Source organism: Eschrichtius robustus, chromosome 6 (assembly GCF_028021215.1).
Source record: "Eschrichtius robustus isolate mEscRob2 chromosome 6, mEscRob2.pri, whole genome shotgun sequence".
Taxonomy (NCBI): Eukaryota; Metazoa; Chordata; class Mammalia; order Artiodactyla; family Eschrichtiidae; genus Eschrichtius; species Eschrichtius robustus.
In genome coordinates this window covers 123,929,881-123,951,082 of record NC_090829.1, presented here as the reverse complement: position 1 = coordinate 123,951,082, position 21,202 = coordinate 123,929,881, and the positions used below count along the sequence as shown (strand labels likewise).

Sequence of the window (21,202 nt, the reverse complement as noted above, 5' to 3'; positions counted from 1 at the left end):
TGTAAAACAGTATTGGGATTATAGCAAATCTGTCTTGCATGCTCTCCAGAAAATGTACAGACTTCAGTGAAAACACTGCCCTCTCTTGTAGTCATCATACTTCATGGTATAAAATTTCCAAATTTTTCTTTAATATTAAAGTTTAAGAACTACAAATACTAGCAACAATAATTTTATTTTGTAATAGAATATTCTATTTGAAAAGCTTTGACATTCATTCCTCACCATAAATCACAGTATATAAAGATACCATTTGCTTCTCTCAATGCTATTATATATCTGGTCAAAGCCATATTCATTACCTGGTCAATTTAAGAAACCCCATCCTTACTGGCTTACTGGCCTACTAGTTTCTATTTTAAGATAATGCTTAAACCTTTCCGAAAGATTCTTTTCACACCTCTTAAATCAAAAACATTTATGATGGCTTATAAAGTTCGACACTAGCTGGCCTATGCCTACTCCTGTGACCTTGTCTCCATCCAGATACAGATTCTTTGTTCCTTAAACCCTAACCATCCCTGACTCTTTCCTGCTTTCAGCCCGTTGTACTAGCTGTGACCCCGTCTAATCGCTTTTTTGTATATTTCACCTTAATGTGGTTGTGTGTGTTCCATCCTCTTAATTAAAACATGTTCCATGAGAGTAAGGATGATCTTGCTTTTCTCAGTCTGTACAGCACCTGAATTTATATTTGACACTCAGTAGATACTCAGTAAATAATAGTTAACTCAATGAATGAAAACCCAGGACAAGTATGTATTCTAGATACTATCACTCCATTTAACAGAGGAAGAAAAGTGTGCCAATGTTTGCTTGACTCTCCTAACATCACAGAACTTAGTACTTCAATCCTGTGTTAATCTATAGTAATACCTTGCTTTTCACAGAGTCTTATTGCCTATTTTGTGAAGAAGCCAGCCCTTTAAATTAGCTAAGAATTAACTGCACATGTTTTTTTCTTTTAAATATCTAAAATACCTTGACACTTTTTTCAGTCATTGAATTTTCTCATCTGATTTATGCCGAAGGAAACTACCAAGGGAATAAAAACTAATATATCCTCTGGCACATTTAGAGGATAATTCAATTAATAATTTCATAGATTCAGTTCTACTGTATGTTCACTCATATGCAGAATCAGCTATGACAATTAATTGGGTTCAGTCCATGTGTCATGGGAATTCTAATGCCTACGCGGAATACTAATTTAGATGTGTGCTTACTGCCAGCTAACCATAGCACTAGGTGTGCATTTTCTGTACTAAATTTGAATAGCCAAGGTATGCATAAATCTCAGCATATTTTATAACTCTGGAGTCATAAGAGTCATTTATATTAAGATATACCTATATGTGACTTCTGAGCATATGCTGGGTTTCTCTTTAATTTGTTGGTAGTGATTTAAGTATTAAATCACTGTTTAACTTTTCTTTAATGATCATAAGAAAAGTTTGATCACAAGTAAGGTGAATTAGTCCTCCTTTTACTATTACTGTTTTCTCTTGTCCTAATCTCTTTCCTCCTTAAAGCATACATGCAAATACTAATAAAAGTATTGTACTACTTATGGCTATTCTGTTCCCCATTGTTGCTTTATATAATTGAAAACTCCAGAAAAGCCTACAGTATTTTAAAGACTATATTATTATTATTATGATGCACAATTTCATGTGTAAATTTAGGATACAAAGCTTAAGTGAATCTCTTTCATAAAAATTTCTGAGTAATCAAAAGAAGGATGATTGGTCATACAGATATACAGTGTTAAAGTAATTTTACAAATAACAATAATATTAGTTTCTTCAGAATCTGATTTAGCAGTAGCACATTCTGTAACTTATGTAATTTGTGCTTATTAATGTCAAACGAATTTAAAGTTGGTCACTATCGTTAAAATTGAAAGAAAACGATCAAGTAAAATGTAAATTGTTTATCTAGTGATTTAATTTGATGTCTAGGTTGTTAATTTTATATGAGGTAAAAATAGCTCCATAAATTTAATTCATTTCTTAAACTCCCCAAGTCTCTCAAACCCTGATGACTTAAAAAAAATCAAAGCAAATAAAAACACTTCCACTATTGTATCTTAAAGGCTTTGGTTGTGCATTCTAGAATGTTGCTTATTTTATGCATAATGGAATGACTAGGTCACAACAATAGAAAACAAGCAAGAAAAACTCAGTATCATTGTCTTCATCATCATCATCATCATCTTAATAAAAACAAGACTGGAAATAATGATGATGATAATAGCTAACATGGTGCTTATGACTTCGTTATTATTTTAAGCATGTTATATAATTAGCAAATTTAATCCCAATGAGATCACATTATTATTATTATTATCACCATTTAACCTTTAAATTTATCCCCTTTTAACTGAAAGACTGAAAAGTAAGGAATTATATAAACCTTTACTACATCCCTTTAAGTCTCTTAATTGAAAATTGGTAACAAATTGGCACATATTTTTAACTTTCAAACAACCACAGTATTATTTAATGGGACTTAGATCACAACCTCTTTCTGCTTGACTATGGTTTATGTTGACAAACATTTTATATCTTTAATGCATACTTAATTAGAACACTATTTTACTTAAAGAGGTGATAAACTATCATCAAAATTTAATTTTTTACATAATCGAGCAAAATAATTTGAGCCAGATGGAATAAATAAAGCAATTCAAGTTATGATTAGAAATGAATCATATGTGATACATTTTCAGAGCATTGAATCATAGTAAATAAAACCAAAAAATGTACAGCCTCTCCTAAAATAGCAGTTTATTGATATGAGTTTCTCCTTTTAACAGTATTTTTTTTTTTTTGAGTTAAGAAATGTGTACTCTTTTCTTTTATTTTGGTTTCCCCACGATGAATATACTGTCAATAAATATAAAGCAGCTGGTACTATACTATTATGTACAACATTTATATTACAAATAATTGATAGTTTTAAAAATCAGTTAAATTAAATTAGATTTAGAAGTCAGTTAAATTAAATTAAAAGTATATAGAAGCAAGAACCCATTGTAAACCATAGTCTGAATGAAAAACATCATAGATAACAAAAGTTAATCAAGGAAGAATTTTCTTAAACTTTTATGTTTATTTAAAAAAATTTATTGTCAGTTTAATTAAATAGGTAACCACATAGTCTCTCAGTCCCCTACAATTTTAATTCACCAAGTGAACAAATCTGTGAAAGTGATTTCGATTTTGCTTTCCCAAAGTAGAACTCTAAATTTAGAAAAAAACCAAGGTAAACATTTTAGAATATCTATTACATGCAAAAACATCTTTGGGATTTCCCCAAGAGGTTCCGAAAAATCACAAATATGTGTTTCTTTTTTCTTCAGAAAAAAGAGAGATGTTAGAAATAATTAGGTTTGTCTCTGTGGACATTACATTATAGTGGAAAAGTTTTTTACCTGTTCTGGGAAAGAACATCTAGTTGTGTGAAATCAAAACATTTTAAATAAAATTTCAAAATAAATTGTGCATATATTCAAATGAAATTTTTATCTTGGTTTATTAGGATATGAGCTGGAATTTTTACACATCTAATTCTTATTTTTGAGTAAAGATCTTTTTTAAATGAATAAAATAAGCAATCATATTGAGGAATATTGCTCAGGGCAAGAAAAATGTTTAAATCAATTGTTTTAGCACTGATGACTCAAAAGTACTGGAAACAAAAATTAGTCATATTATGAAGTCTGAGAAAATCACAGAAAAATATAAAAGTATCAGAAATAGGCTATCTTTTATGGTATTGAACTGACTGCATTGGTAATTGCTCTTATTACCTTAAAAGACTTTTTTAGGAGGCCCAAGAAAAATCAAAATTTCCTAAACAAACAGGATTGTCATTTAATTATTTGTATCTAACAAGAACTATTTGAAATTCTACTGCTTGTGAAGCATTCTGAGATACTAATAGTGATAAAAATAATTGTTTAAAGAGGTTAATTGCTCTTATCAAGGCTTCATCTTCATCACCGGGACAGAAACAGTTTATCTGGTCATCAATACCAAAGGAGAGAGGACATTTTACTCCAGATGACCATATAAATATGAAATAAAGGGATATATCTAAGTAAACAGAGTAAGTCAAATGAGCCATATAGGTTTTAAAATTGCATAGATACTGAATCATTATTATCTGATTCTCAGGTTCCGCTTCTTTAAGATACTGTGGAAAATTTTACATTTCTAAGAGGATTTTTTTTCTTTATTACTGCTCAGTTGTATAATCTCTATGACACATTTAATTATATGTGCATTAAATTATATGTTATACTTTCTAAGCTGTTCCATATAAGTAGATTCCAGCTTCCTAGATAAATTGCAATATTTTATAGCTTTCAAATATTTTGAGTCTTTGAAAGGCACTATTAATACACTATTTCTAGTGTTATACAGTAAATATTATGAAATCAAGTAATTATTATGAAGCTTCTTAAATGAAGATACAAAAGTCTCATTTACATCTTTAATGTCTTGAAAAGTATGTTGGTTTTTCTTATTCCGTATGTGATGACTATAGAAGCAAGTCTAAAGCAATTTAGAGAAATGTGTAAATATACCTATTTTTACAACCAAAATATTATTTTAAAATTAACTATCTGAAATTTCACTCATAGGCATGAACTTCAGATATGGCTTATTTTATTTAGTGAATATTCTCTCCAAAAGCCCTCCCAGTAGAACAGGAGTGCATTTCCCTGCTGGATTGATGTTAGGCTTAACCATGCGACTTTTTGAACGTGACATGAGCAAACGCTTGAAATTTTCTTTCATTATTGAGTTGTCCTCTTGTGCTTCTGCCATCACCATGGTGTAGCTTCTTCCATATAGTTGCTGCCTCTTCAGTCTGGTTTCAAGTATTACTGGATCCATAACATGGAGTTAAGCATTGCTGCTTGAAGCAGAGCTCCCTATTCAAGGGCCGCCTGGGTCAGCCAGTTCCAGTTGAGTATGAGATTACTACTGTATGTCACTGAGTTTTGGAATGTTTATTATGTATATTTATTGTGACATTAGCTCATGATGTATCTCACTGCACTGCTTTATTCTTTTTCTCCTTAGCCATTTTCACTGATTCTTATATATGTTGCTATTTTGTCTGTTTTTATTAATATAAATTTATTTTATTTATTTTTGGCTGCGTTGGGTCTTTGTTGCTGCATGTGGGCTTTTTCTAGTTGCAGAGAGCGGGGGCTACTCTTCATTATGGTGCCCGTGCTTCTCATTGCAGTGGCTTCTCTTGTTGCGGAGCACGGGCTGTAGGCACGTGGACTTCAGTAGTTGTGGCGCCTGGGCTTCAGTAGTTGTGGCTCGAGGGCTCTAGAGCGCAGGCTCAGTAGTTGTGGCACACAGGCTTAGTTGCTCCGCGGCATGTGGGATCTTCCCGGACCAGGGCTCGAACCCGTGTCCTCTTCATTGGCAGGTGGATTCTTAACCACTGCATCACCAGGGAAGTCCCTATTTTGTCTTTTTTATCATTGATTTTCCTTGCTAGAATGTAAGGTTCATAAAGTCAAGTGTTTTTGTTTGCTTTATTATAATTCTACTTACTCAACACCTGAAAAAGTGCTTGGTGTGTAGTACATACCTGATAAATACTGTTGAATGAAAAAACTATAATTAAGATCCTAACTTTAGTATGCTTAAATTCATAAAATAATAAGTTTAGATCCATCTTTTCCTCTTTACACATCAGGACACTAAAGCTTGGGTAATTTAAATGAGTTGACCAATGTCCTAGGATTAGACCCAGCAGATTCATTAAAATCTAAGAATAGCTCATAATACTATGACATTTAAACATTATTTTAGTAAAGCCCAATATATGAAAAACTAGTTTACATCATCGCAAACTGTGAGCTGGCTTAAGTCCATGGATAGGTATCAACAATCCATGGACAGTATGAAGAAAAGTTGTCCTTGCCTTTGCTCCACTGAAATTAGATAATGAAATTTAGAGGATTTAAGGATTTATGGCCACAGAGTTCTGGCTGATTGGATTCAAGTTGTTGGACTGGTCTTTTTCAAGAATTAAGTACCTTAACTTTGAATGGTCATGCTATTCTGGACTATGGTGTCAGGTAATAAATCCAGCAAGGTAAACCTACTGGCACCACATCCTAAGGAGGGGGAGGAAGGTGGGAGAGCCCTGTTATGGACTGAATGTTTGTGCCTCCACAAAATTCGTATGTTGCAATGTGATGGTATTAGGAGGTGTGGCTTTGTAGAGGTAATTAGGATTAGATGAGGTCACAGGGAGGAGCTACCATGAATGGGATCAGTGCCCTTAGGACTCAGGAGAGAGCTTTTTCCTCTGCTCTACTCTCCATCGTATGAGGATAGAAGTAGAAGACAGCAGTCTGTAACTGGGAAAGGTCCTCACCAGAACCCAAACATGCTGGTTCCCTGATCTCAGACTTCCAGTCTCCAGAACTGTGAGAAATTAATTTCTGTTTTTTTATAAGTCACCCAGTCTATGGTATTTTATTACAGCAGCCCAAGCAGACTAAGACAGGCTGTAAGCAGTCTGTCACAAGGTCTTAGCAGAGTTTTCAGGATCTTCAAGAAGACACAACTCAGTGATGTCAGTGAAGGCTTGATAAGATGTGATCGCAATGTGCAGCCTCACCCTGTGAAGTTCTGCATTAGTTCCATCTGTGAGGTGGTCTTCTCTGTCCAATACAGAAAGCTCATTCCTATGAATGAATTTTTGTATCTCCTCCAAATTGATATGTTGATCCCTAATTCTCAATGTGATGGTATTTGGAGGTGGGGCCTTTGGAAGTAATTAATTTTAGATGAAGTCATGAGAGTAGAATCCCCATCATGGGATTAATGACCTTAATGAAAGAGGAAGAGAGAGGAGGTGTATCTCCTGCGAGCATGCACCAAGGAAAGGCCATGTGAAGACATACCAGCGAAAGAGCGCTCACCAGGGACCTGACAATTCTGGCATCCTGATCTTGGCCTTCCAGCCTCCAGAACCATGAGAAATAAATGGTTCTGTGAAAGCCTCCCAGTCTCAGATATTTAGTTACAGCTGCCCAAGCTAGGACATTCACTGTACTAGTGACAACTGGGATCACTGTGAAAGGTCTTCATTCCAGAGGAAGGGCAGAAAGCTGTGGCAAATTGGATGTAGAGATTGATATTTCTGGACAATTAGGTTAAGCTGGTGCCAAGAGGTAGTGATAAATCCAGTAGTTACACACAATGACTATTTCATTTGTTTGTTTGATATTGGTTCATTTCTAAGATTTATCCTCTCAAGGGTTAGATATTTCCTAAAATTCCTTAACAACTTTTCATCATCATAATCTCGGAAGTACATATTCACAAAATTTAATCTGAATCAGATTATATCTGTCAGAGACAGACAAAAATGTGATAAAACTAGAGTAAGTTATAGTATCTGTATGCATGAAGAATGTGATATTTCAAATTTTCCCAGGAGGTCCATGTAAAGTCTGGGTTAAAAAAATACAGGTGAGCAGTAAAAGATTTTTTCACCTTTCTCTTTTAATGATCTATTCTCCTTATCTTCTGGATGTAGACATAGACTTTATATTTCTTTCAGATGTTCCTTGAAATTATCATGAAGGGTATAAAATCTAAATAATTGCTGACATTAGAACCAATTTACTTCTGCAAATAAGCCATCTTCTTTAAAGTCTGAACAATTTAAATGTATTATGGTGAGTGTATAGGGTAGGTTCATAAGACAAGATTTTAATCACAGATATAAAATGTTTGTCTGCTATGAACAAGGAGTTTTCCTAAGTGTTACTGAGATACTCTCTTTAAATGTTAAAATCATGGTCACATCTTACCTACCTCATCCTGTACATGTAGCAGAGCATGCTACTGGAATTAGTTATTTTGAAAGACTGCAAAACTTGAGGAAATAATTGTGCAATAAAACAAAGTTTTATTAATTATACGGAATACATGTTAAGTATAGCAAGTAACATGAATATGTGTTATAAGGTTAATTAATATCTCTATATCCTTAAGAGGTTTCTGATATTGCTAACAACTTTTATACAGGAGAAAATTCATTTGAATATTGCTATTATCTCTAACAAGAAATAAAAGCAGGTGCAGAGAGCTCGATGAATAAAAAATGTAAATGAAAAATCCAATATTTCTTAACAGACATTTTTACCATGTAACTGTTAAATTAATCACATAAAATAATTAAGTCTAATTAATAGGTAATAAGTAACGAGTACCTACTCACAAAACTTGATTCTAATTGCAAGCAAACGTACTATGTAATCGGTGCTTATTGCATTAAACTACATATCACATGCTTGTTATCTCCTTTGTTTTACAAATTGGAACTTTATTTCAACTCATGCTTCTTAGAAAGGGTAAGGCCTTTGGAATGTTGAAAACGAACTGGCAGGATGCCAAGGAGTCTGCTTAAACTGAAACACAAAAGAGGTTTTGAACAAAAAACAAAAGGGATAATCTCCTAAGCACCTTAAGTTTAGTGGTACTATAATAAATGTGGTTGGTATCAAATTATAAATGGCTCAGTTTTTTGCCACTCATTCTTAACAATATTACACTGTAGTTTCTTGAATCACATAGTAAAGAATGGTAAATGTTTTGTGACATTGTATAATTTCTTTGTAATGCTCATAATTTCTGTACTGTTTTGAATCAAAGATGGAGAATAAAAAACATTCTCACCATTTCTAACATACAGATATTTATTTATACCAATAACTTTTCATGGTATTACATGCCATTGCATTAAATTGTTATTACTACTATAAATTTGTCACTAAATAAAATATCCTATTTTATAACAACACAGGCTTTAATTATCAAGAAATAAGCTTATTTGATAAGCTAAGTATTTATCATGGTTGTTATGCTGCCCTATCCAACCAAAATTTCTACTAATCTTCATATGAGAAGATAATAAGATATTGTACAAATAGTAGTATTGCAGGCATGAAAAAGTTTTCCAACCTTCATAATACAATGACACTAACAAGGAAGTTACTTACAAGTGAAAGAGAAGAACAGGCTAAATTTTAAATTACAACCATGGTCACATGTTCCAAATGATTATTTAATTCCATACTCAAAAATAATAATTATAGACAAATGATAACATAATGGCATTTACTCTGCTCCTAACACATGAATAAAATCTGAATTTTAGCTATTAATGATATTAAGATGAAAAATTATTTTATTTTCTACTTAAGTATAAATTTATCTTTTACTAGAATATTTATATAACATAAATAAACTTTCATCATAATATTCATCCACTTTAAGCATTTTTTACATGATTCAGTTTTAATAAATTATAGTAAGTACCTAGAAGGTACTAATCTCATTACCTACAATAGAGTAGAGGTTGGGCACATATATGGGCAAATTTGTATCTTGCTAAATGTAGCATAAAGTTTGAAAAGTGAGCTGGGCTCCCAGCGCTCTGGAATTCATCAGTGAATTTGATTGTGAAAAATAGAGCATCTTGAGTAAGGCATATGAAGCAATACTGTAAGAGTCTGGGTTAATCAAAGAGGAAGCTAGACTGCCAGAGATTTTCAAGTAATTTGTAACAGATATGTAAAAGAGATTCATCATGGGGAGAAAACAAGAGGCCATAGCTTAAATATAGGATTCATGTATAGGTTAAATCCACAAGAGAAACTCCTTTCATTTAAAGATTGAAAAAAAAAAAAAGGAAACATGTCAATAGAATGCACGAATAAAGTTTGATAGTGTGTTTATTAATCTTAAAATATAAAACATTATCCTTTGCTTTACATGAAATTCAGCCTTTATCAGGAGAATTATTCCCTTTATAGGTAAAGGATACTATTAAAATTCTGAACCTCTAAACTCTAAAACTCAGATAAAGCCATCCTATCTCTCTCTTTATTTATTTTTAATTCATTATTTATTTATTTATTTTTTGGCCATGCTGCGGGGCTTGCAGGATCTCAGTTCCCTGACCAGGATTGAACCCAGGCCACGGGGAATCCTAACCATTAGACCTCTAGGGAAATCCCCTATCTCTCAATTTAAAATTTGAAATGATTCACATATGTAGAACTTACTATACTTTCTAGGTAGATTAAGTGTGGGTATAGATAAAAATGTCAAATTAAATAAAATTGACTACACAGAAGATTGATACACAGAAGGAGAAAAAAGAAGCTCAACTACTTTTTAGGACTTTGCAATTGAACAATCTTTTGATCAGGGTAATGGTTTCTTTAAGGATGTATGATTATGAAAAATAAAATTTGAAAAAAAAATGAAGGGAGGAAATAAATTAAAAATTGCTGAAAACTGAAACTAAGACATTCATACTCTTGTTTCCAGGAACTAGGGAAACCAAAAATTCTTACAACAAAGTTCTCTTAAAAACAGAATATATATACCTTTCTGTTTCCATAATGGCAGGGCAAGCCTGAGATAGCCCAACTCCCCTACTGGTAATAATTAAAAGGACTAGAAATAGCACAAATCAAGCAAAACAACAACAACAACAACAACACTACCCTAAGGCTTCTGGAGAGTAAACAAAATCAGGGATTGTGGAGGGGAATGAAAACTAGTTTCTTTGGGTTTTTTTTTTCCACTCTCATTGCTTTGTCTAGAGGGCAGGTACTAGATAAGGAGCATCGAAGTGATTCTGGACCTAAAACACATCCAGAAATATAGAGGGTATGCTGGAAAGAAGGCAATACAGGTTGAATACTGTGGGGGTAATCCCAGACAGGAGTCAGAGAAGGAGATGCCATAATTCTGTATATAAAACCACAGAAATCTCAGCCTAAACTCTGAGCTTGGCATGCCTAGAGCAGATACAAAAATGTATAGCAAAGGCATTGAAAAATCAACTGTGAGATGTGAATCCCTGATTACAGGAGGCAACACAGAACTTAGAGGTGATTATCTACTTAAAAATACTTTTTTTCCATATGGTTGTCAAGACCCAGAGTCTGCACAACATAGTATTTACAGTATCCAGGACACGATGCAATATTTCTCAGCATTCAACAAACCAGGAGAATATGACCAATTCTAAAGGGGAAAGACAATTAACATATGCACATCCCAAGATGATTCAGATGTTGAATCTACCAGATAGAGATTTTAGAGCAGCTAATTTAACTATATTCCATGAGGTAAAGAAAAAAACACATATAGAATTAATGAATATATAAGAAATCTCAGCAGAGAAACAAAAAATATAAAACAGAACAAAATTAGAAATTTAGAGCTAAAAAATTAATATCTTAAATAAAACAAAAACCTCACTGGATGGACTCAGTAGCAGAAAAGAGATGATGCAGTAAAGAATCAGTCAACTTGAAAAGCAAACAACAGAAATTATCTAATCTGAAGAACAATGAGAAATAAGATATATAAAACTGAACAGTGTCTCAGAGATCTTTGAGCCAAAAAGCTTAATGTGTGTAAGTAAAGTCCTAGAGATGAAAAAGAGATTAGGACAGGACAGATGTTTGAAGACATATGATAAAAAGCTGCCAAATATATTGACAAATATAAATTTACAGACTCAAGAAATTCAGTATACCTCAAACAAGATAAACCCAAAGAAAACCATACCTGGCAATACCCTAGTCAAAGCTATGAATAACAAAGATGAATCAAATAACTTGATAGCAGCTTTAGAAAAATGACACATGGGCTTCCCTGGAAGCACAGTGGTTAGGAATCCACCTGCCAGTGCAGGGGACATGGGTTCGAACCCTGGTCCGGGAAGATCCCACATGCCACGGAGCAGCTAAGCCCATGCACCACAACAACTGAGCCTGTGCTCTAGAGCCCGCGAGCCACCACTACTGAAGCCCGTGTGCCTAGAGCCCATGCTCCCCAACAAGAGAAGCCACAACAATGAGAAGTCCGCACACCGCAACGAAGAGTAGCCCCGCTCGCCACAACTAGAGAAAGCCCGCGCGCAGCAACGAAGACCCAACGCAGCCAAGAATAAATAAATTAAAAAAGTAAATTAAAAAAAAATTAAAAATTAAAAAAAAAGACACATGGCATACAAGGGATAAACAATTCAAATTACCATGGATTTATCATCAGAAACCAAGGGGGCTAGAAGACAGTGGAGCCACATCTTTAAAGAAATGACAACCCAGAATTCTTTCCAGGGGAAAAAAAAAAATCATCAGGAATGACAGAGAGAACATTTTCAGATGAAAATTTAAAAAAAATAATAGACTCCATCCCCAACAAATATGCTCTACAATAAATGGGGAAGAAATTTCTTCAGACTGGAGGATAATAATATCAGAGGAAAATCTGAATCTTTAAGGATGGAGGAAGAGTAAAAGGAAATGGTAAAGAAATGAGTAAAAAACATTTTTTTCCTCTTCAGTTCCTTAATATATCTATAACTCTTAAAACAAAAATCATCATAATTTCTGGTGAGATTCTCAATTAATATGAATGCAGATATAATACATATGATATTAATAATAAAAAAAGATCAGTGTGGAGCACTTGTAAAGGCACCTATATGCTTGTCAGGTTTCTACATTTAATGTAAAGTGTCAGATAATTAACTCTGAGAGAACCTGAACAGCTATTGAACATTAAAGAACATCGAGTCAGAGATTAGTGGAGAAAATGAATAATTCATGAGTAAGACATATATGGGAGAGAGAATAATGATCCCCCAGTGATATTCACATCATAATCTTCAGAACTTTTGAGCATGTTACTTCACATGGGAAAAAGAACTTTGCATCTGTGATTAAGTTAAGGATGTTGAGCTGAGAAAATTATCCTGGATTACCCAATGTGGGTCCAATGTAATTGCAGGGAAGTCAAATATAGAGAAGATGTGAGGAAGGAAGCAGAGTCAAAGTGATATGATGTGAGAAAGACTCAATCTGCCATAGCTGGCTTTGAAGTTGGAAGGAGACTGCAAGCCAAGGAAGGTGGGCAGATTCTAGAAATGGAAAAGACAAGAAAAGGGAATCTCCTGTAGGGCTTCCATAAAGGAACACAACCCTACGGACACTTGATTTTATCCCAGTGAGAATCATTTCCAACCTCTGACCTCAAGAACTTAAAATAATATATTGTGTTGTTTACAGGAATAAAATTCTTGGTCATTAGTTATAGTGACAATAGGAAACTAAGAGAAGATAACTATAAATGTGTACTGTGTCACTGAGCCTCAAAATATATGATGCAAAAATCAACAGGATTAAAGAGAGAGAAAAAAGTTCACAATCATGGTGGAGGATTTTAACAACCATCACTCTAATAGAACAAAACAAATTCAGTAAAGACATAGAAGATTAAAGAACACTAACACCCACCTTGATCTAATGTATGTTTATAGAGCACAATATCTGCAGAATACATATTTTTTCAAGTACACATTATGTATTCACTAGGTAGATCATATGCTGGGACATAAAATAAACCTCAATAAATATGAAAACAATCAAAATCATATAGAGTGTGTTTTCTAAGCACAACTGTATTAAATTAGAAATAAGTAACAGCAAAATATCTATGAAAACAATAAATATCTGGAAACTAAACATATCTTCATAAATAACTATTGACCAGTGATGAAATCACAAATAAATGTAGAAAATATTTTCAACTGAAAGCCAAGAGAAAGACAACATATCACTATTTGTGGCATGCAGTTAAAATGCTACTTAGAGAGAAATTCCAGAAAAAGCTGAATAAACCAATATGCAAGACTTTAACAGCAAAGGAGGAGTGCATCTGTGATCAAAAAACAACTTATAGTTTGTTAGCAATCAGCCCTTGAAAAATAGAGTATCCTAAGTACTGTATTTTAAATACTATACAATAACTTATGAGGATGTAAAATAATTCAGCAAAACAACTTGAAATGAGAAATGAAATTCTCACTACATATGTGAAACACAGGACCATTAATATTAGGAATAAACAGATAAAAATCTAAGGTGATGTTGATCAATTACTGATAACTAATATAATTCAGTTTACATTGTGTTTTGGGTTAAATGCTGCATAATAAAAGGCCACAATTTTCAGGATAAGCAGCATTAAGACCATTAAATATATAGCACTGTGAAATCTCCCATAACTGCCACTAGATGTCTCTAATAACTGACTTTGGCTGCATTCCTTCTAAAGTTATGCATTAAATACTACAACATGAACTACCGTATTTTGATTTTCCTACGAAAATACATGTTTTTCAAAGCAGAAAAGAAAAGTTGTTTTAATAAACATACAAAATGAGCATAACTTACATTCAATATCAAGGTACATGCTTTTTTGGTGCCCTCCAATTCTACTTGCAGCTTCACAGTCATATCTCCCTGAATCTGACAACTTCACATCCTTAATATGCAGTGATGAGCTTCTGTGCTGCCCTCTGACTTCGATACGTCCGTCTGGGCTCTGTTTACATTGATTCAGGAAAAAGAAAGATTTTATGCTTATTTTGTGTAAAATGATGAAACATATTGCATTTATCACGGACACAATAAATGAAAATAAACTCTTACCTGTATTCATTTTTTATTTCAAAAAAGTAGTGTTTATTTATACTTTACTGTTTTTAGCTTATCCATTTTACCAGCCCACTTGCTTATAGGGACACTGACTTGTAAGTAGTAAAAACTTAAACATAAGTTTTATCAACCTCTTTTATTTACTATGCTTTTTGCTTTTTATAAAGCTAGTATGTTCTTCGGAAGGATTTTGTTGTCTTTCAATTGTGTTCTTTACAAACATAGCAAAATGACAATAATGCCTATTCAATTCTGGCTAAAACCTACCAGTGAAAATGATATTCCTGCTGTATTTTAGTTTTCTATTTCACTACATAAGGAGGATGTATCAAGATGTATGACAATTGAAGACTTTAAGAGGAATTTATAGTTTTCATTTTTGAATGAACACAACAGCATTGCTCATAAGCATAATTGGTACCATATGCATCATAGATACACTATTAAAAACACAGCATTCTTAGGAAGTCATTGGAAACAATATGGAAATTATTAATCACTTAACTCCACAAATATGACTCAAATCAAGGAATTGCTTATAATCCAATAACATATAGATTATATTTCAAATAAGAATTATTGTGTGCAACACAATTATAGAATTTTCTTAAATCTCTTAAGTACCTTTATAGCACACATATTTAAAACAAGAGGTAGTTTATTCACTGAATTTTACTCTGTACTATCAAGAAATATAGTGAACTTTTAACACTTTATAACTCATTGGAAACATCTGCTGTACCATTATTGAATTGATTCTTTTTAATATTCGAGGTTTTAGTGTTCAACAAAATATTGTATATCATACATTCAATTGAAATATGTATGTTATTATAAACAGTATAATGGTTGTTTAATTTTCTATATGACAGATTTGAACAAATTTCAATACATGTGTGTACTTTGCATTATTAAAATGATGTTTCACTATTTTCCTTTATTAATATTAAAAGACTATCTTAAAGCTCTTTTTCAAACATGTTGATTGGGGCACAATATGGTTACTTTTTTTGCTTTTTAATTTTATATAGGAATGCAATCATTATACAATCCTATCACTCACTCATAATTCACTATCTGGAAAATGGTCTTCAAAAACCAAGAAATAAACAAAAGCATATTAGGGATGCATTATGCAACTCAGATCAAGATTTCTATGTCAAAAATATGTTCCCCACCTCCCAAGTATTGCTAAAGAAATAGTAAGGTGAAGTTTTCAAGCAGAAGGGCATTCTCTTCTGCCAAGTTTTAAGATGTTCAGCTGCCAAACCCATTTACTTAATTGAAAGAAAAGGAAAAAAAATGTAAGAATCCGCAGAAGTTAAAAATCAGAATGAATAAACCCAAAAGCAAAATGGCCAACTGTTATACAAGGTAACTAACTGCTGTTCCATAACTAAATAGGTATTCTTTGGTCCTTATCTCACTGCAACTCTGTTCATCATTAAACCCTATTGAACTATATCCTCCTTCCTTTCTTGTGTGCCGACTTCCCTTGGCTTTCAAGACACCCACATGATCCTGATTTTTCTCCCAGTTCTGGCTGTAGTTTCCTTGGGTTTGGTTTTGGTTACAGCCTCCTCTCTTCCTCGGGGCTTCTGTATTCTGTCCTGGACTCTAGTGTCTTTTCAGTCAATACAATCCACTTAGGCACTCTTATCCCTGCCCACATCGACACTGATGATCTCTAGTCACTCTTTCTCCACCCAGGATCCTTCTTTCCCTGGAGCTACATAACTAGATATATCACATGCAGGGCAAGTCCATTTGATATATATCTCAAAGTAGCATGTGCAGATGAATACATCACGTCTTACCCAGCATCACCTGCCCTCTCCCAGTTGTCTTTCCATGAATGATACTAATTCGTTCCCATGCCCCAGGCTATACCATGTCCTCAGTCTTGGATCAGTTGCTGAACATTTATTCATCTATTTACATTCTAAATAATGATAAATCTCAGTTTATCATCTTGCTCGACATTATGATTTCCAATTTTCAGCAACTGTGTTTCCATAGACCTATCTGCTCTCTGCCTCTCCATTTACAGTTTTAGCTGTGCTGCTAAGTCGGAAGGATATTGACAGGCGTCTCTGGATTTCAGAGAGAACAATCACATTCAGGCTGAATGTGACCAAAAAAGACTCCCTGACTCTGCAAAAGCCTTCAACATTATGTTATTTCCTATGTTTCTCTTAGCAAAAAATCATTCCAGCTGCAGAAATTGTTTCTTGTGTAGCTAAGAATAAGTATTTTTTTTTAAAGCAAACTTTTATTTCTCATAACAACTTTATGAAGGTTTCACATCCCTGGACCTCACACTCTATAATTACAAATAACATTGTATTGCCTCCCAAATAAAACCCCAATCCATTAGCCTGATGTTTACGGACTTCCATATGGTATTACCTTTCTGTTTAAGCACAGTTTACAATTTGGATACTGTTAATTTGGATTCCATTTAATGTGAATTATTTGTATTGTCATGAATGTCCTGTGCTTTCTAAGCAGGCTTCACACATCTTTCTCAAATCTTTCCCCCTTTATCTCTTCCATATTTACACGGCAGTATTCTACCATCATTCTTTCAATTTCTTGGCCAGGTATCAATTTATATTCAAAATAATCCCTGGTTGACTACTATATATACATATATAATGTCCCTGTGCATTTCTTGGGACACATTGCTTTTTCTAGTCTTACTGGAACTTCAGATTTTATCCTGCAGTTTGATATTATAGTTGTACAAATGCGAGAACATTTTTATGGTACTTTGTGTGAAAGTCACCTGGACTAGTGCCTAGGACAGAATCATTACATTCTAAAATTTTTATAAAGCAAATTAAGATATAGTGAAATGTACATATCATTGAATAAAGGAAATGTAATCCTTCAGCTATACTTTACTATGGATTAAAAACGTGACATTTAATATCTTAATTAGGATGTGACAAGATACATTAATAATGATGCGAAGCAAATTGTTCCTTCTTTCATTAGGGAAAATATTGTTCTTTTGCACATTAAAAAGTAAATTTACCCACCTTAAAAATCAACAGGACCTTTTGTTATTATGATATGGTTTTTGACTTGTGGAAAACTATCCGTGTGTGTAAAGTTAGCATGCTATTAGTAAAAATGGTTGTATTTTAAAGTTTTTAATAATATATCTAAAATTAATAGAAATCCCGGAAGAATAGAATTTCTTCTGGAATGTATGTGATTCATTGAGAAATTGTAAGTCATTTTCAGAGTTGGCATTGGCTTTGTAATAATGCACAATATGCATTGACTAGAAGACCAAAGTCATTTCTTCTCATTTCTGACATTCCAAAGGACATCTTTCTCTTTGTGCTACAAAAAGGCATTACACATATCTGAAAGAAAATTCATTTATATCTTGGCTTTGATTCACCACCTACTGAAGATTCATTTAAGACATCTGATATTTGACTGAGACAGGTTAATGGGTGTATTAGTTCTCCATCTAGTATTTTCAGTTTCTATCACTGCATTAACATGATTAGAAAGTGTCTGAGTGTACATTATTATTCCAATCCTTTACAGAAGGACACTCTCTGAAATTTAACTCGATATTATATCTTTTGCCTTTTCTGGAAGGTCAGCTTAAGTACTGCTTGAATAGTATTTCAATATTTTTATAAAATGATTATTTATAGAGTTTATTGTCCTTTCAATAATCCCTTAATCAAATATCTATGTGATAACTACCATCTTCAGTTTAGTTCAAACATAAATATTTTGTTGTACATTTTAATTGTTGGGCATTTGAATTTATATAATGTGTCATGTTTATTTTTGTGGCTTTACCTGACTAGACATTTACTGGCAAATTTGGGATCCAATTGTAGTGCACAACACATCTGAGTTGGACAGTATTCCCTTCTTTCTTCTTCCTCACACTTTTGTCTTTGAACTTTTTAGAGTCATTGACCCTTTGGCCTTTTGAGAAAATTGTGGATCATGTCACTTAGTTACTCAATATTTTTTCTGTATATGTGCAATTGTTTCAAAATAAGCATCCATGTGCTGGGGATATAAGCTGAGCAAAATAGAATAATTTCCGCTCTTCCTGGAATTTAAGTTTAACCGAGAAGACAGATATTACTTCTAATATATAATACAAATAAACTCAAAAATACCATGTAGGAACACCACAGTTTCATTTTGGGGGTGTTAATGGAGGGGTGGGTTAGAGTCAGAGGTATGTTCCTTGTTAAACCGAAGTGTGGATTGGGATCTGGAAATGGTGAAAGAGGGGCAGTGTTGTAGAGAGAATTCTGGGCATATGCCACCAGAAGGCTTATGAGAGAACTGAGAGAACCCAATAGGTGCAGAGAAGAGACTGTGAGCACGTGGGATCTCCTGACATTGAGCAGGATGATAGAGAACACATGCAGAACCCAAGACACATGCAGACACACAACAAATTTGTACCCTTTGACTATATGTTATTTTTTTCTCATTGTATGCTATGCAGTTTTGGGGGAGCGATTTTTTTAAATTATATATTATGTTTACATTATTTGCAATGGCATTAAATCTCTATTGAATGTAAATTAAACAGCTTCAAATACATAGAGGTAGCAGCAAGGCATAACTGCTAAATGTATAAAAAAAGAAAACAGACTCTTTCCAAACGTTCCTGGCATTAATTTACCCAAACTGGCTTCTCAAAATCATAATAAAGTTTCATTACATTCACTAATTTCTGCAAAGAAATTTAAGCAGAAATGTTGTCTTGCTCTTATAAGATTTCTATATTTATTCTTAGTTTTAATGTCTTTTTCCTCTGGGCTTGATCACACCTTCCTAAGTGTATTCCTATTTTGATGTCATGAAATAAACTTTTGTACAATTACCATTCCTCCTAGCAGAGTAAATTGATGAAACAAAGAGTAATATGTCCAATAAAATTTCTTAACTTATGTAGTTTCTTCACTGGTTCTAGGGCCCTTTTCTTCTCTTTGCACATAAAGTCAGTAATTTATTCAACAAATAGGAAACGAATATAGTAATGAATAACTGCTAACACATACAATAGGTGATAGGTACATACTAAATATTTTACATTTATTAGTTCATAATACTGCTATGATCCTCATAATAGTGCTATGAGATTGGGACTAATATCATCCCCATTTTAAAGATGAGCAAAATGAGTCACAGAAACATTAGATAACTTGCCCAGGTCCCACACAGCTTATAAGTGATAACAGTGGGATGCCCAGGCTGTCTGGCCCTGGAGTTCATATTCTGAATTACTTTTGCCATATGGCTCACTACCTGGGCCATAACTATGTGGCTGAGTTACATACTGTAGCTATGTGACCGGCACTATGCTGGGTTCTGAGGACAGAAAGATGGATAAGAAAGGCAAAGCCTTTAGTCTCAAACGTTAAAAGGCTTAGAGGAAAATCATAAATTTCATCTGACATAGATGAAATTAAGGAAGAACACCTAGTACAGTCTACAGAGGTGAGGAACAATTACTTGCAGATATTTCTGCCTAAACAGGGTCCTGAAGGATAAGTAAGGCACCAGACTGGCGGCGTAATTTGCAGGGCCCACGAAAACTGAAATGTGAGGTCTTCTGTTCAAAAGTTACTATGAATTTTAAGACAACCACAGCAGCACTTTAAACCCAATGCAGGGCCCTTCTGAGGGTTGGGCTCTGTGCAACTGTACATGTCACATATCCATGAAGTCAGCCCTGGCCAAGCAAATAGGAGGAAAGTTAGGAAGGAAATGGGAACTACATAGGTCTGGACTAGAGGGGAAAATAACATGTTCAAAGAGTTGAAAGAAGCTCCCTAGAGCTGGCATATCCAATATAAGGTGGAGAGGGGTGAGAGGTGAAGTGGCTGGAGAGACAGACAAGAATGCCAAAAAGAGCCTCAAAAGTCGAGGGAACATTGACAAAAACATGAAAGGATGCCCAACATCATTAGTCATCATGAAAATGCATACCAAAACTCCATACTACTTCATGCCCTCAGGGATGGCTATAAACAAAAAGACAGGTAATAACAAGCATTGGATAGGACCTGGAGAAAATGGAACTCTAGTGCACATGTGGTAGGAATGTAGAACGGTGCAGGTGCTTTTGATAAAATGTCTGACAGGTACTCAAAATGTTAAACACAGAGTTACTGTATGAGTCAGCCATTACACTCCCAAGAGAATTAAAGATCTATGTCCACACAAAAACATGTACTACATAAATGTCCATAAGAGCATTATTAATAAATCCAAAAAGTGAAAGCAACACAAATGTCCATCTATTAATGCATGGATAAATAAAATGTACTATTCCTATATAATATATATGTTTCTATATTATTTGTCAATAAAAAATATGAGGTACTTACACAAGCCACAACATAGATGAACCTTGAAAACACTATGCTAAGTGAATAGAAGTTAGTAACAAAGTCCACATTTTGAATGCTTCCATTTATACAGAATTTCCAGAACAGACAAATCTATAGATACAAAAGTGATTGCCTAAGGCTGGCAGGTAGTGGTAAGGTGACTGGGGAGTGACAGTCAAGTGGAGTGGGACTTGTTTTTTGAGGTGATGAAAATGTTCCCAAATTT

General features: G+C 33.7%; 1 protein-coding gene across 1 annotated transcript in view; it reads right to left on the bottom strand.

The window, feature by feature from the left end:
• NCAM2 (neural cell adhesion molecule 2) overlaps window positions 1-21,202 on the bottom strand; it is a 232,497-nt gene that overhangs the window by 116,271 nt on the left and 95,024 nt on the right. Inside the window, 1 exon segment of the mRNA XM_068545688.1 lies at window positions 14,318-14,468. Coding sequence (XP_068401789.1) covers window positions 14,318-14,468 — 151 coding nt within the window.